A 17,437-nucleotide genomic window follows, 5' to 3' on the forward strand; every position below is an offset into this window, starting at 1 on the left:
AGAACATTGCAGCAGTAATTGTTTTTCTGTTTGTGTGTATACTTAGAACATGTAAAACATGATGTTTTCCACATTAAGTGTTGCCTAGAGGTGARAGCTATCAAAACCCATCAAAGAATCAAAAACTACTTAACGCACAATCTCATTTATTGATGTAAAGTTTGTTTTGAATTGCCCAGCAAACCTGTCACAGGATTTCTGAAGGAAATACGAGAACCCACAGGAAAAACATGTACAAACAGGGGGAAAAAAAAAAAAACTTCATATGCAAAGCTCTTTTTTTGCTTTGAAAAAATGTGTATTACCATTCCAGTGGTATTCAGGAAAGATTCTGAAGTGATAAGGAAGAATTGTTTGGATCCTAATGTCTTCATTAGGCCTTGGTCAACTGTAAGRGCCTCGATCTTGTGCAGGCGTGTTCTAAAAGGGGAAGCTATGCAGATGGGAAGTGCCTGTATAAACAAAGTGCTGTGGGAGAATAATGGTTTTTAGAAGGCAACCAGTTAAGCTTTATGAAATTCAGTAAGGCTTTTGTTCTGTTATATTGTTACTGACCGCAGGAACTTATCCTGTTCAAGCTGTTGCTGTGAAATTCGTACTGATATGTTCACATAACCAATATTCCTTAACTTATGATTTAGCCGTTATTCTACTCTGACCTGCTTTGCGTTTTACAGAATGACTAAGTGACCCGTTAATAATTAGACCTTGCTTTTAGAGTTTCTAAAAGGTTAGGTGAAAATTCTTTCTAACGGGTTTGTGGAGCAAAGATCATGATCTGTAATAAAGATAAAGCTTTTGTGTCAAGGAGAAATCGGTTAAACGTCTTTTTGTTAAGGTGATATGATAAAAGGGGGCACTACTGAATACTGGGAAGTTATGAAGGTGTTGGTCGAACTTTGAAACAAGTTTGCTCTTGATTAAAACAAAAACAACTAACGTTAGTACACCACACAAACACGCATCATGTCAACAGAGAGTGTTTTCTAGCTGAAACTATCTCAGGAAAAAAGTATTTCCTTGTTTTTGTTTTGCAACAAAACAGCATGCATGTTGGGGAGATAGTAACGAATAAAGGGAAGAGAGTTAATATTGGGAAGCTTTTTCAACCTGCCTTCTACACAAGAGGGTATAAAAAAGACTCAGACTGAACTTGAGCTATTTTGCGAAGATGAATGGGCTGAATCTGTAAAYAAGTGTAAGGTTGATACACAAAAAGAAATACAGTATTGACTCAAGCGAGCCAAAACAGCTGCACACGTTAAGCTTTTCATTTGTCAAAGTGACAAAAAAAGAAGAAACAAAATATTTTATAATTTTCAGTCCACTTTACAATTTTGAAGTATTTTGTTCTGGTCTCTATCAAAACATTCCTATTAAATTCTGAGGTTTTAATGTGACAACGTGTAGAAATACCTTTGAACTGCAATGTAATTATTATTTAAATTATCTCCCACACTTACATTTAATAGTTAAAATATGAAAGTATACTGAATAAAATGCACCGGAGAACTGTTGTCTTTACTCATCGTGTTTTTTTTTTTTGTTTGTTTTTTTGTTTTTAGCAACAGCGTCCTCTTCTGTTCGAGGGCAGCAACTACTTCCACAGGATTGGCCAAGCGGTTGTCAGGATTGTTTACAGGAAACATGGCTTCTCTGTCTGTTGGAGAGCATCAAGAAATGGAAGGTGAGTATAAAAATGTTCAAAGAAGTCATCGTGATCTGGCTGTACGGTTTGGGGAGAGTATAAACTATTTAAAACAGGTTGTGTGTTGTTACATTTTGGCGGTCTGGGTGGCCCGTTATTCTTGAAAGACCCAGACCTTCATCCTGGGTTTGTTAGCTAACACAAGGCGTTAGCTGACGTTATTTATCTAACATCTGGTCAGTTTGTGTTTATGCACGGTTGTTGGTGTATATGCTAGTGCAGTGTTGTAGGAAACACGAATACCTGTATTATTCGGACCGTATTTGCTTTTAATATGCTTCGATTTTCGCTCATTAGCTGTAGTCCAGTCAATTGCCGAGCTACCTAGCATGTTTAGCAGTCTGAGTCTGCAAATTTGAAATTGCTTATCTTCGCTAACGAATTGGTAAGAATCGAAATGTTGCCGAGACATTACATCAAGTGATCCTTAAGCCACTATTTTAAGTCTGTGGGGGTGAAATGTTAACTTTTTCGTACACTTAACCAGTGCATGCTACACAGGGCACACCGTGTATTCTCATAATAAATGTAATGGTCACGAGTAGCTTTCAGCCAGCCCTGGGTGCCTCTCGAGCCATCCGCTCATTTCTCAGTAGGTGTGTTGGCAACACTTTCACCAGAGTTGTAAGAAACATTATATTTCTTCTTAAAAATCATCAGGGTAACCCTGAACTGATACTAGGTTCAAGTGTGAGAGCTACATATTAGGAGAGCTGCAGCTTTTTGAAAGTATAAATTCTGCGCTGACTCAGGTTGCACTGAAACTTGTTAAATTTAAAGTATTTACATTTTCTGACTGCTTCAGTTCTGTCGCTAAAAATAGACAACGAATGATAATTTTTGGGCATAGTCACGTCATCTTTGACTATTCTCAAAACTGTAATCCAAAGTAAATAAAAAGCTGTTACTGCAGCCAACTGGAGCAACGAGAGCAGTCACAGATTCACCTAATGAGCGCAGTAACCGAAATGGAGATTGACGTTGAACGACATGTAAAATCATCATGCARTTTATTATGTGCATCTATGCAAAAGCTCTGCTGCTTTGTAACAAAATAMATCTTGTTCTTTATGTCAGTGGACCGACGAGGTGAGTCTGAAGAGTCTGGTGATGATGACACCAGAAGAAGGAGTATCAACGGCGATGTGGACCCCAGTCAGACCGCAGGCACAAGTGAGTCRCGCTTTGCTCCCACATAAACAGCCAGGAACTGATTTATTTATGTTTCTGAATCACATAGTTGATTAAAAGCGGGGCCAAGCAGCTCCTGTGGGTTGAATTTTTCTATGCTAATTTATATTGCCTTTCCATATTTTTTTTTTCCTAAGTGTAATTTTGTTCTCTGTGAAGGTAAAGAAGAGTCCCCTGTTGACATGGACACCATAACCTTGGACCCAGAAGAAGAGGTTAGAAGATGTTTTCTTTAAACAATTTTTTTTGTCCGTTATTTTATTATTGTCATATAAATTCATACCTTTAATGTCTTGTGCATTGTCAGCTGATGTTCTCCTATTCTTTCTAGGATGTTGATCTCGTTCATTGTCGTATTGGAAAAATCGAAGGATTGGAAGTTCTACAGAAGGCCAAAGTAAGCAAGCTGAATATTTAGGTTTTATTGATTTTAGAAGTAGAGATGTGAGTGCAGTACGCAAAACTGAGTTTATTTTTGTACTCTTTTGATCTATAAAAATAGATCATATTCTGGGAGTTTTTTTTTTTTCTTCAAAATGACTGTTTTTTTTCTTTCTGTTCTTTGTCTCTATGCTTCTCCAGACACTATCCTTAAGACAGAACCTCATCAAAAAGATAGAAAACCTTGAGAGCTTGAGCTCGCTACAAGAACTAGATCTCTACGACAATCAGATCCGCAAACTAGAGAACCTGAGCAACCTCAAAGAATTAGAGTAAGTGTGGTTAGAGGAAAATATGTGTATTTAAGCCTGAAAATACCAATCTGATGTTGACTTTAATAAATGTTTTTGGTGACAATCTACCCACAGGATGCTTGACGTTTCCTTTAACATTCTGAGGAAAATGGAGAATTTGGAGGAGTTGACCAAAATTAAAAAACTCTTCCTGGTTCACAACAAAGTCACCGCCATCTCCAACATGGACCACCTCACAAGTCTGGAAATGTTGGAGCTGGGCTCCAATCGTATTAGGGTAAGTCAAAGAGAGTCTGTCTAAGTTGCATTCTTAAACCATCCGTAAATTAAGACAGTGTCATTTTAATTTGACCATGTCTTGTATTCGCAGGTCATCGAGAACCTAGACGCTCTTTCGTCACTGCAGAGTTTGTTTCTTGGAACCAATAAAATAACAAAGCTTCAGAATCTGGACAGTTTACACAACCTGACTGTTTTAAGCATTCAGGTACCTGCAAACAAAGTATTTTCAGCACCTCAGGAATGTTAAAAGTGGAGTGATCAATACTTTCCTGCGTATTCCTTTGCAGAGTAACCGGATTACTAAAATCGAGGGACTACAGAACCTGGTCAACCTGAAAGAACTCTACCTGAGCCACAATGGCATTGAGGTCATAGAGGGCCTGGAGAACAACGTGAGTTATGCAAGCTTCTGTTTACCAATAAGGGCCACATGACAGACTGTTTAATGGCGCACAAATGTCCCAACAGCTAGTCCCAACACGTTAGCATTTTGTAAATGTTCATTACTGTATTTTTTATTTTATTTTTTCTACAGAAAAAACTCACCACGCTGGACGTTGCTGCCAATCGAGTAAAGAAAATTGAGAACGTCAGCCACCTGACAGAGCTGCAGGAATTCTGGGTATGGATAGTTTTGAGGTTAAGAATAGTATTTACAATTTAGCTTTCAGATAACATTTATATGACTTTAGCCTCTTGTTTTCACTGAGTGGTAAAGCACGGTTCGGTGCGTTATTTCGTCTGCTTCTTTTCTAAAAACGGCCCTGTCGTACCTCATATTCTAATTTATTGAATATGGCTGAATATACAGCTACCCGAGACTTCAAGAAACAAGTGTTGGAAAATCAACTTGATGTGCCTTAGTCGAGTTGTGTGTCCTCTGTAAACAGACTGTGACTTACTGCTGCTTATTGAGACATAAAATGAACATATTTAGGCAGCTGCAACCTGTATTTTCTTTTGCATTTGCCCATAAGGTAACTAATATTGTAAAATGAAGGTTATTACTGTAGAACATTTTTGGTCCAGAGTTTTTACCTCTGAACACAAACACCGTGTGTGATGGTAAATTTGCTCTACAAAGCTTCTTGGATTGTTTTAATCTCAGACTACCTAACAATCATAGGATGTTACCAACAAATAAACCAACTGCTGTTTTCAAAACAAGAGGAAGGCTATATATAAATACAGAAATATTCTCAGAAAACGGAAGGGAAAACCTTGTGAGCGTAGCCCTAGGGAATGCAAGGCCTCATTATCAGCATCCATATCAGAACATACAGCTGAGTCGGTGACGGTAAAGAAGGCGTGTGGCGTAAATCTCGAGAGCTCTGGCAGGAGCGCATGCTTGAATGTCTCGTGGCTCGTCCCTCTATACGCCAAAGGAGTGCCTGGTTGAACTCTGTTTTGAATCGGGGGCTAGCAATCAAAATTCACTCAGAGCTTTAAATATGAAGCAATTTGTGCTTTGTCCTCAATATCTTATCAGATTCTGCTGATCAGTGTACTTTTCAGATTAGACAGTCACTGGAAGATCTCTTCTTTCACTTAGACTCTGATGCTGCTGTGCTGCTGTTCTTGCTTTGTAGACTACACTTCCTCTCCAATCTCATCTTACCCTTACATCTCATGTCTTGTCTACTCAACCCTTCCACCCTGATTCTGTATCAATCCAAAACTCCACCTGAACATTTTTTTTTTTTTTAACAGAAGCTGTCTTCGGTGTGAACACACTGACTTGATTATCTAAAAACCAAAAGCTCCAAACTGCTATACTTCTGATACAAATTGGGAAAGTCACTAAAAGTCAARCTTCTTCACTTATGCTTGCGTCGTATTTTGAATCTCTCCTCAGATGAACGATAACCAGATAGACAACTGGTCGGATCTTGACGAGCTGAAGAATGCCAAGTCCCTGGAGACGGTGTACCTGGAGCGGAACCCTCTACAGAAAGATCCTCAGTACAGAAGAAAGATCATGCTGGCACTGCCCACTGTGCGCCAGATCGACGCTACCTTTATTCGCTTCTAAGCTGTAGTGTACGACCCACCTGCCAAACCTCTCAGTGTTTCACCTCCCTGCCTGCCCTGCCCACTAAAACACCTCCTCAAACATATTGGCCTCACAATGTCATAATGTCACTCCAAAAAGGATATACATTCCAGCACAGAACTCACTCTACATGTACATGTATGCATGTATGCACTCATGCAAACCTCAATCAGTGCTTTTGTTTTCAAGCTTTTATTTATTAAGGCGGAACTGGTGAAAATGGGGGAAAAAAAAAAAAAACCCTACGCTCATTTCCTCGTGTTTCTTCTGCACTTTGTAGTTTGTTCGTTTTTTTCTTTTTCCCTTTTTGTTTCAAATTTGTTTGCATGTGGGATGCATTTAGGCGCCCCAGACCTGCTGTGSCCGTCAGGAAAATAAGGAATCGTTCTCACCAAACACATCAATGAAGTTGCACTGTTCTTATATTACCGGAAAGGGAGACAGATATTACTGTTTTGGGGATTTCTTTTCTTCTTTTTTTTTTTTTGTTTTGTATGTTTTACCACTTCGATGCTGTTAGCGTAGCTGAACCTGAAGAAAAGACGAGTTACAGATCAAAAATTTAAAGGGAAATTGTAACAAGATGAAAAAATATATATATAATCAACAAATATGGTTTTCTGCTTCAGCTTACTTAATATCTTGATCTAGAGAACAAAAAAACATAGAAAGTGAAGCCTTAAAACATCTGATAATTAAAAGCAGGCTAGAAAAGTGGCTAATGCAGTCTTTTAAAGAACAAATTTTTTTTTTTTTTCTGTATCATTTTAAATAAACTGACATCGTAACAAAGGGACATCTTTTGTTTCCCGGCAGCCTTGTCTATTCTTTCAAATATTTTATGAAATAGGTTTAACAGCTGATTAAAGACCCCTGCAGCAAAGTAAAACTCACGATAACGTCAAAAGCTATCCATACAGATGGTATCCATGGTACCGTCACATTTTTTTTTTTTTGTTAGGCATTAAAGCTTGAAACAGCCTCTGATTACAGCTTTGGTCACAGGTGTTTCATCCATTTTATTTAAACACCTGACAATAAAATGTAGATTGTATCAGAGTTAAATGTATATTCTAATGGCTGGACCGATCAAAAAGTGTTTACAAATGCAAAATAAACTCAGTGTTGGCACAAAAACATTCAAATTCATTTAGATATGAATAGTCTGCTATTAGAATTTATGAATATCAACAAATCATAGTTGCTTAGATCAAATAATGACAAGACCACTCGAATCTATCTAACATTATCTGGCAAGTTTGTTGTTTATAAGTCTTAGGTGCTCATGAATAACTCCCTGGTCCAACTGACTAGTGATGCATCTTTAAAATAAAAAKATGTCACACCTCAGGGATAAAAGATCACAGAATAACTTATCAGAAAACAAATACTAAAAGTGCTAAACTAAGTTCACTTTCTCTTGTCATCTAATGTCTATGTCACTGGGCTTTAGTTGACAAATTAAAGCCTACAATTTTTTGTAGACATAAAAATGTCAGRATAAAACTAGTTTATACCATAGAGTAAGTCATTTAAATGGCAACAAATTGTCAAAGGAAGCAACTGCCTTTTTAAAACCTCATGTTAAGAATTAGAGATCCTATCAAAACCTTTAGCCCATATAGCAGCTATGGAACCATATAAAACTATCTGCAAGGATGTTACGCATTACTAATGTGATTGTTAATTTAAAGTCAGTTTACCTAAATAAAAAGAAATAGCAAACTGAATTGGAAGTGCCACATTGTCTGTTTGTAAATACTGGACATCTCATAATGTAGGTGGCCTGTGCCATCATCACCCTCCCTTTGTAAAGTGATGTTTTATTGTGTTTGTGCCAGGCAGCACAACAGATGTGCGTGAGATTCTGAAAAGGAACAGAACAAAACCTCACTGGTCAAGTAGGAGCATTAAAAMAAACTGCTTTCAGCTCCTTGTCAGATCTGATGAGTTGATGMTCTTTGCAAAATGAATGTAATATGCAAATAAGAATAAAGTTACACTACTTAAGAAGAAAATGTGTAGTTTCATTCATTACTTGTCATGACYAGTACCTTTTCGAAGCTTGATTTGAAATTATGTGATTGTATTCTGCTATTACTATCCAACTCTAAGCTACACTTCAGACCATAAAATCAGGAAATAACTGYAGTTGTAAGCCAGTTTRCTTAAGGTTACTCTGGTTAATTAGTTTACATTAACATTTCAGTCTCTATTTTATGGGCAGTACAATTTGTGTAACTATATGAATCCATAAGAAACAATAAGAGCCACMAGAGTATAAAGATACTCTTAGTGATGGTTATTCATTTTAAAGTCCGTTGTATGCTTTAAACATATTATGACTACATGATCCAGAATGCAGCACCAGCGTGCAGTGGGTTCGCGCCGCACCAGACGTTGAGGCGAAAAAGACCACAAAGCGCATGCGCTGCATTGTATGTTGTTGTTTGTGGCGGTAAGATGGCGGCGCTCGGAGACACCTCAGCTCCGGGGGTGAACGGGTTAATTCAACAATTCACAGCAATAACAGGTAAAAATAAGCTTACATTAAGCTTAATAAATAATAGGTTGCTTTGGGGGGGTCATAAGGCACTAGTTCTCTTACCACAAAATATATGGAGCAGCGCGCAGACAAGGAAAATGGACGCTTTAGTGTCGCTGTGGCTCCTTCGCTGTCAATGCTTTGCAGAGTGGAGAAGCAGAGGCAGTTTCAGCTAAACTATGATAAAATGACATGTGAAGGGTTTACACAGCTACTTGCTTTGAAAATTGCATTTCTTACTCATTCAACAGACAATTTGTTTCCCTGTTAAAGTGATATCACTCAACACATTGTTAGTCTCGACAATATATATTTTTTTTTTTTTTTTTTTTTTGCTCTTTGGATGGCTTCTTTTCCGTGAGTGTGGAATGGACGTCGGCTGTAGAACATTCCCCTTCTTCATCTCCGGCCTCATGTTGGGTTACTGTCATRTTAACCGTCGCCGTCACTTAAAATACCTGGACAGATACCGCTTCTGCCTTAGACAGTCAACACATTCGTACGAAATAGCTTTTAAGTGCTTTGAGATGATGTACAGTGTTTCAGTTTTAAGTTATTTATTGAAGAGGAGAGTAGAGTGAGAACAGGGGCCATCAGACTTGAAAAGTGAAACGGTCATGCGCAGTACAGGCGGAAGACTTCGACTGGCTGTTGGGTTTTTGACGCTTTAACAATTATTGAAACAATCCATTTGTTGTATGTGTCCACTTYACAACATATTTTTCGACATGGATGATTTAAATCCGTTCCAGACKTTTTCGAGTGACTTGCATAAAATAGCCAGAGTTTTTCGKTTTTATGATTTCCTTCAGATTTCTTTGAAACCGGGTGCATATTTTACATGAACTTCAGTAACTGGCTTATAAATTCGCAATAAAATCTGAACGTCAGACTTAAAAAAAACTCGTTGTTGCTCCTGCTGTCCTTCCCGAAACACATAACCCCACCTACGACTTTGGCACCCTACCATTGTCACAGAACCGTATTGCCTAACACAACTTGTAAGGTGTACGTTAGAGACATGGCAGTATGTACATGATTTTTCTCCAGTTAATCCTCCACATACCAACAAGGTTTTCATATGTAAAAAAAAATATGTGATAACAAAAAGTTGTTTATATTTCCAAGAGTGTTTTGGTAAAGACTGATAGCAGTACAGATTAAGAATAGACAAAGCCCATACTTAATAAGTGTTCTCAACAAAATTGATCAGAATACAATAAATATCTTRMKTAWKKMTKSYTKYWTWTWYWWWYTMWTTMTYTWTSTTTGTTTGTTTGTTTGTTTTTAGTATTTATTTAAATAGGGGGAAAGAAARTCCAATAGTTTATTCTACAGGTAATAATAGCAGATCCTTGGACTAAATATGTACAATATAAAAAAAGCATGTGTAATCGAAGTGTGATTCTATTGTAATAAATCTCAGAGTGCCATAACATCCATTATCAAATTAATAACTTGGGCAGTTGCAGAGTGTTCCATTAAAATTGTTTCCCTAAAATTGTAAACGTTTACAATTTTAGTGGCTTTTCTATCATACRTTTTCTTCTCGCTTGCTTTTATCAATATTTCCAAAATGAACATCTGCCCTTCTGGAAATGTATTAAAATGATGTAAGAGAGTTAAATTAGCTGTTGATCAATTCTCAATAGATTTTCTGAACAGTGAAATGTTTCATGCTCTCGTTAAATTTGATCTGTTGTCGTTGTGTCAGGGGCCACAGAGAGTGTTGGAAAACACATGCTGGAAGCATGCAACAATAACCTGGAGATGGCGGTGACCATGTTCCTGGATGGAGGTGGGATGCCAGAGGAGCCCAGCACCAGCTCCAGTTCAGCAGCATCGAGCAGCAGAGCGCCCCCTACAGAGTGAGCTTATGTTTTAACTCCACAGGCTGAAGTAAAGCTGACTGTGTCGTCTTTAGCGTCAGAATGGAACAGATYTTTATTGCATGGAGATGGTATAWCAAAGCTCTGAATGAAAATGTGTCGATTAACAATAACGTTTTGCTTTTGTCTATATGTCAWTTAATATTTCAGTGAAGTACGAGCACCCATTCCTCAGAAGCAGGACATTTTAGTGGAGCCTGAACCTCTGTTTGGAGGTACTGGAGAGGTTCTTATTTTTCCACCAAATGACCAGAATGTTGTCCCTTACAGCTATTGATATCTTCTTTTTTTCTGTGCATTTTTCATGTTTTCAGTACCAAAGCGAAGACGGCCAGCTCGGTCTATATTTGACGGTTTCCGAGACTTTCAAACAGAAACGAGTGTGTACTTTATATCCTAAAATATTTGATATGTGAAACATTTTCACAGTTTAATTCTTCTCGGCAGGAATTGACTATAAAGTTTCTTAATTTTTCAATCGTATTGCAATAACTTGCTATAAGGATTTGMAATGTTGTTCTCTAAAAGTTCGACAGGAACAGGAGCTGCGTAACGGTGGAACAGTGGACAAGAAACTGAGCACTCTGGCAGACCTTTTCCGTCCTCCCATTGAGCTCATGCACAAAGGCAGCTTTGAGACGGTGAGGAGTCACTCTACACCTCACCTTTCTTCAGTTTAACTGGACTTTTTGTGTAATTTCTAACAATGGCTGTTAAGATCACAGGTGGGAAGCCAAGTGAAACCCGRCAGACTGTCATTTAATTCTGTCGTTGTTTATTCGTAAGATTAGGAGTGAAGTGAWACTGGACATTTATGTTATRTATGATCCCTCCAGCGGTCTTAAGAGATGTGGCGTAGAAAAGATATGTTTATGTAAAAACATCCAGTGGTTTTACTCTGCAACAGTTGTTTTGTGGATCAGTTAGTTTGGGGGCTCAAGTAGTTTTCAAGTGCATCTTTTTTTTTTTTTTTTTTCTCAAATTCATATTTAAAAATTGATTTGATAAATCGTTGAAACATATTTGATGGCATTTGACTATTTTCTCTGTCTTTTAGGCTAAAGACTGTGGACAGCTTGAAAATAAGTGGCTAATGATCAACATACAAAATGTTCAGGACTTTGCTTGCCAGTGCCTCAACAGAGATGTGTGGAGCAACGACGCGGTGAAGAACATCATMCGAGAACACTTCATATTTTGGCAGGTACGCAGGTTATGGGAACTTCATTACTGACCAGTGCAGTTTCAGCATCGAAGGGTCAGTTTCATTGCATTTATCATTAGTGGATGATTTACATGTTTGAACAGAAATTGTGAGAAAGCCAAACATGCCTATATTCTTGTTATAAAAGATATAAACATGTTTTTTGTAGCTTGTCAGCAGCAGGAGAGGAAATCTTGTTCTTGGTTTTCATGCACACCTTACAGATTTCATTTGCTTTTTTTTCTTTCGTGTGTTTGCATATTACAGTACAGTTTYTATCTTGGCAGGTTTATCACGATAGCGAAGAGGGACAACGGTACATCCAGTTCTATAAGCTCAACAAGTTTCCCTACATTTCAATTCTTGATCCACGCACAGGTGAGAATCTTTGATGAATAATTTTCCACGTTTAAAGGATTTAATATTCTGATTTTCCTTAATTGTAACAGTGAACAAAACAAGCACGGCAGATGTTGTGACTGCTGCTGTATTGAACTCCTGTACGTTTTTACGGTTGTTTCGAGTTGTAGGTTTCAGCTCTTTGTCTTTATTCCCACTTTTAAAGCTTTTCACATTAACTTGCTAGCAGCTTTGGCCAAAGTTTGGATCCTTCAAAAGAAACACAACAGTGTTTATGAAGATTACTGCAAAAATGAAGCCAGCTATAATTTTGTTCGCTCTGAATGCAAAACAACTTCAGAGTTGATGGTGACTTGTACAGCATCCAAATTTACTTCCATTTGTAAATACAGGAGTAAATAAGGCCACATCTTCTTCAGGGCTGTAGAGTGTTCTCACGGGAGTCGGACGTCCTGTGAACCCCCACATTAAAAAAATATACCAAATAGCAAAACGTCTCAATTGGCCATCAGCACATACAGTTTTAACATAGCCTGATATGCAGTCGCTTAGAAAGCGTAACTTATGTAATTAGGACTCTCTTTATTTTAAATGTAAAATATTTTTATTAAGGTTCAATTTCAACCTCCTCGAATTCAGGGCAAAAAATGGTGGAGTGGAACCAGCTGGATGTGGCGTCGTTCATGGAGCAGGCAACCGGCTTCCTGGCAGAGCACGGGCAGCTGGACGGGCCCACCTGCAACGCCCCTCCTGCCAAACGGGCGCGCTCAGTGAGTGTGCCATCTCACCCATCAGCGCCATGCTGCCCATCCAGCTCAATCTTTTTCTCTTTTCTGTATATTTCGTATTTTTGGGCTTGCAACCGTTTTGGGAGCTTCCTCGTTGCTTTGAACAGAATCAACTTGATCTAATGTCAGTCATTTCTCAAAATCAAAAACGCAACAAAAATCATTTCTGCTGCCTTTTGATCCGTCTTCTCCAGCTGCTCACTGCGTTTTCTCCCCCAGGAGAGTCTGATTGACGCCAGCGAAGACAGCCAGCTGGAGGCGGCGATCCGAGCGTCGCTACAGGAGACCCACTACGACTCRTCAAACGTCCCCGAAGCGCCTGACTCACCCCGATCAGAGGACGAATCCGACGCAGAGCCTTTCTCGGACAGCGAGGGRCCCATTTCCGTTGACGGCTCAGACAGTGAAACGCCAGCGCCGCACGAAGAGAAAAGTTCTACAAGCAAATACACACCGAGCGCTGCGGTCGCCACCGCCCAGCAGCGTCTACATCCCGATAGTTCCACTTCCTCCCACAGAAAATCTCCGTACAAAGAAAATAATCACAGCCACAAAAAAGAGGAGAGCAAAAAGAACCACCTAGAGCCCTCAGCTCCAAGTCCGCTTCATTCTCCGCCTGAAGCAGACTCCGGAGGGAATCACTGCGCCTCGCAAGCCAAAGCTGCAACAACCTCCAGCATCAGCACCACAACTTGTGACGTGGACTGTCCTGATGACAATGGTACGAAGAAACGCTAACTTTAAGAGTGATTTTGTACAATATCGCCGTCAGAAGTCTGAATTTAGCTCCAAGTAAAACATTGAAGTTGAATAGAATGCATTAAGTCAGAATCTTGTTTTGAAAAGTTAGGGGTCTGCTTCCAACCTTGAGGTCAGATTCAGCATGAGGTCATATAAAGCATACTGAAATTTGTGTGGAGGAGGAGGAATTCAGCTTATTTGTAGTTCTGATAGTTTGTACCTACTTAGCAGCAAACATAATAAGACATTCTTTATGTCCTTATCAACTTGAATTACTAAGTAGTTTGGCTACTTGGCCCCACACTTAGGAAGCCACACTGGTTTTCTGGTTTGTATCAAGATCCTGTACCCAGTTCTGACTTAATTATCAGATCCAATTTTGACTTCCAAGAGAAAACGAGCAGGATTAATTTAAACATTTTTCTGGTGTGGAAGATCATTTAAAAATTAAAGTGTACAGCATGTAGAAAATAGTACTTCCAGATTTATTGTCTATGCAATCCTTTAAATTTTGTCATTTCTTATTTCCTTTCTTATGTCTTTTTTAATAACTTTTGTATACTTGCTTATCACCTTTATTTCTTTTTCATTCTCTCTGTCCAGTTCTTGTATTTTTCCTTTGTCTTTTTCCCCCCCTTGTATCCTGCTTTTATTTACTTATCTCTCCCCCAAGTTAATAATATTGTAATTAAGCTTTGCATTATATATTATTTTAATCCTGGATTAAACCGTTGTTTATACCTGCAGCTGCAATGTAACATTTTATTTTTTATTTCTGTTTTTGCAAAGGCCCCAAAGCCAGGCTGATGCTTCGTTACCCAGACGGGCAGAGAGAGCAGATCTCCTTGTCTTCAAAAGCTAAACTTTTGGTGAGTTCAATCCACAATAAATATTATTACTGACTTATGAAAATATGTCCCAAAGATTATTCAGTGTTTGGTCATATTACAGACACGGATTTCAATGTATTTAGCATTTTCGTATAATGATGTTTGAAGTGGAGGGGACACATTAAACATGTCGATATTAAAGATGAACTTTTTGGTCATGATGAAGAACACCGTGTGTGGTGGAAACCCAACAGTGCACATCCTTTTGAAAAGAAAACTTGTCAGAGGCTGCAAAGACTTGAGACAAMGTTCCAGCAGCACAGCAGTCTTTAACAGAGCAACACTTTCTTGTCTTGAATAAAAGCTCATTCATAGGTTTAGATATCCAGACCCGAGTTCAGTTGAGATTCTGTCTTAAAAATTGATGTTCTAAGATTCTCATCTTTCAGACTGACATTAACGTCTGTGGTTGTTGAAGAAAATTCAATCAATTTTAATAAAGACGAAACTTTTATCTGTAACTAGCTAACATTGTTCCTCTCTGTCTTTCAAGGCCCTGGTAAGACACGTCCAGTCCCAGGGTTACCCTAACGAACGCTTTGAACTCGTCACCAACTTCCCCAGGAGAAAGCTCGCCCACTTGGACTATGACATCACGTTACAGGAGGCGGGGCTTTGTCCACAGGAGACTGTTTTTGTTCAGGAGAGGAACTAGCCATCCCAGAAACATCCACTTTTCTGCTTCTGTATCTCTAACAGACTTCACCGATTCACACATCAACAACCTGGGCCAACCTTCAGTTCTGAAGGAGACTCTGCTTGTTTTGACAGGGCTGATGTTTAAGGATGGACCGCCTTGACTGTCTAAATACTGTTCATCTCTGCTGACAGTCTAATGCCTTTGTATCGCTCAACAATTTGGCCAGTAAGGTGCTTCAGATATGAGCACCTCGGTTTCTTTTCTAAACAATGTCTATTCTGGACTAATGCAGCACATTGTTTTCACCTGTTCATAAAACCTCGGATAACAGATCCCTAATTGACTGTGGGCCACCAGAGACTTGTACAAAAATACTTTTACTTCCCAAAATGTAGATTAAATGTCAGAGTTTATTTTCTAGCTCTTCCTTGTTTTCTTTTTTTTTCTCTACATGGATGAGTAAAGGGAGGTTCATTCTTCTTTTTTTTTCTCCATCATTGTTTCGAATTTTGGAACTTTGGAAAGCAGAAGTGTTTGAAGAATAGATCCAGAAATTGCAAGTAAAATAAAGATGTCTCCTTTTTTTATCGCAGAAGGGAATAATAAAAGAAGGTGGTCGGACCTACGACGAGCAGAGACAGCTTAGTGAGACTTGACATTTAGTCGTAGTCGATGTTTCTTTTTTATATGATGCCAACAAAACATGCTCATATTGAAAATATAACCACCAAAATACAAGATATTCTGCTTGATCTTTTCTTAAATATTTTTTAAACAAAAGCTTAAAATGCAACTCCAAAGAGATGCTTAATGTTTCAAGAAAAGTTTTAGGGAGACTCAATATCCAGCTAACAAAACTCTGTTCTTCATTTGGACTGCTCGATTTTAAGTATTGATCGTTTTACCAATGTCAAGGTGGTTGTATAAGGAATCAAATATTTTAGCACTTTAAACCAAAAATTTAATTTTTAAGATTTGCTACGAAAAATGTGTAAATTTAAATATCAGCAACAAATGTAGAAACCACTAATTAGGATAAAACTGCAGGTTTTAAAATCTGTACGTAAATATTTTAAAATTTTAAAATATTTTTAATCTTGTGGAGAGTGYAGGGAGTCTAGTCTGAAGATCTGCATAATTTAATGTAGGTAAGAGTGGATTTACCGACAACCTTCACATTTAAGTTCAAAGCTGTAGCAGTTTTGGGGKTTTTTTTCTGATCAAAAGCTCTCCTCCATAGCGATCACCGAAGACTGGAATGTGGCTGATAGTCCACATTACTGCAGCAATATCTGAAGCAATCTTGAATGTTTATCCATCACAAGCGTTCACCAATACTTTTAGTATCTGGAAATATGCCAGAAATGTTACATCAGACAGTTTTTTGTATTAAATAAGCTCACACACGCACGCACACACACACACACACTTAGTTTTAGATCAGCCTACGTTAAGAAAAACCTTTCCCTTAGTTTCTGACCGTCTGCTTCCCACTGGTACTGCTTGGTGTGACCTGCAGTTTCCGATAACAATCAGCTATTTCACAATGAAGATTGCTTAAGCTCAGCCCTCTCAAGCATAAACGTTTCATTGGAGAACCTTGAAAAAATATCCACCCCACCTGTCGTGTAGTTTTATTTATACACGCATATATATATATATATATATATAAACCTGTTTTTATTAGACTTATGACATGTTTTGTATGTTATAAACCTGTTTTTATTAGACTTATGACATGTTTTGTATGTTTGCCATCTGTGCAGTCTGATTGTCCCAAATTTCCAGTACGCAGGTTTCACATAATGGAAATCCTATATTAAGGATTAATCATGAATTGAAAAAAAGATAAATCTTAGTTTACTATTAAACCAAAAATGTGATGTGTAGCTGAGGAAAAAGTCAGGACATCCTACTCTTTATTCTAGTAGCTAGTGTTGCGGTGAAGCAGGTCTCTTGACATTAGCCTAAAGGAAGTTTTTCCCCGCTCCCCACTTTCAGCTGTGAGATGTTTGAGGACATTCTTGCTTGTCAAGTCTGTTTCAAGCTGAATTCATAGCAGCTCGAAATCTGAAAAGTTTTGTAAAAGTGAATATATGTGGCACAAATATTTAAGTATGGCTTATACATACAAGACATTAGCATCGCAGTGAAAAATAATAGGAAGAACTGACCCCTCACATCCTATTTTCTTAGGAGCCCCATACAGGGTTGTGCCAGCTCTGATGTAAGGAGGTAAGTTTAAAACATAGGAATAATTGTTCCAGTGAAGACAACTTGCAAATTTATGTAGAGCACCCTGAAATCTGGACGGTTGATAAAATGCGTGAGCTGCATTACAAAGCTGGTCTCACCAGAGATAAAACTGGAGATGTGCTTTAAAAGAAAAAATTACGTCTCTTTATAAAACACTTTAAGAACTTAAACACGATAGTTAAAAGTAACGTGTTC

General features: G+C 38.2%; 2 protein-coding genes across 2 annotated transcripts; both read left to right on the forward strand.

Moving 5' to 3' along the window:
* Positions 1 to 1,579: 1,579 nt before the first annotated feature.
* ppp1r7 (protein phosphatase 1, regulatory (inhibitor) subunit 7) lies at positions 1,580 to 6,744 on the forward strand. Its single transcript, XM_008434135.2, has 10 exons — positions 1,580 to 1,687; positions 2,786 to 2,881; positions 3,059 to 3,114; positions 3,231 to 3,296; positions 3,482 to 3,612; positions 3,709 to 3,871; positions 3,965 to 4,081; positions 4,164 to 4,268; positions 4,412 to 4,498; positions 5,732 to 6,744. The coding sequence occupies exons 1-10, from the start codon at positions 1,648 to 1,650 to the stop codon at positions 5,906 to 5,908; spliced, it is 1,038 nt and encodes a 345-aa protein (XP_008432357.1). The 5' UTR covers positions 1,580 to 1,647; the 3' UTR covers positions 5,909 to 6,744.
* Positions 6,745 to 8,358: 1,614 nt separating this feature from the next.
* ubxn7 (UBX domain protein 7) lies at positions 8,359 to 15,470 on the forward strand. Its single transcript, XM_008434134.1, has 11 exons — positions 8,359 to 8,462; positions 10,189 to 10,342; positions 10,514 to 10,578; positions 10,678 to 10,743; positions 10,892 to 11,004; positions 11,421 to 11,567; positions 11,855 to 11,945; positions 12,567 to 12,697; positions 12,935 to 13,436; positions 14,246 to 14,325; positions 14,840 to 15,470. The coding sequence occupies exons 1-11, from the start codon at positions 8,393 to 8,395 to the stop codon at positions 14,999 to 15,001; spliced, it is 1,581 nt and encodes a 526-aa protein (XP_008432356.1). The 5' UTR covers positions 8,359 to 8,392; the 3' UTR covers positions 15,002 to 15,470.
* The last annotated feature ends 1,967 nt before the right edge of the window (positions 15,471 to 17,437 follow it).

The sequence above is a fragment of the Poecilia reticulata genome, linkage group LG17 (genome assembly GCF_000633615.1).
Source record: "Poecilia reticulata strain Guanapo linkage group LG17, Guppy_female_1.0+MT, whole genome shotgun sequence".
In the NCBI taxonomy this organism is placed as follows: Eukaryota; Metazoa; Chordata; class Actinopteri; order Cyprinodontiformes; family Poeciliidae; genus Poecilia; species Poecilia reticulata.

Bases quoted from the DNA above. Each gene is read 5' to 3' on its own strand.
- ppp1r7 (XM_008434135.2), top strand. From the start codon at position 1,648: ATGGCTTCTCTGTCTGTTGGAGAGCATCAAGAAATGGAAG. The intron at 3,297-3,481 runs GTAAGCAAGCTG...ATGCTTCTCCAG, and splicing joins AAGTTCTACAGAAGGCCAAA to ACACTATCCTTAAGACAGAA. The intron at 4,499-5,731 runs GTATGGATAGTT...ATCTCTCCTCAG, and splicing joins CAGAGCTGCAGGAATTCTGG to ATGAACGATAACCAGATAGA.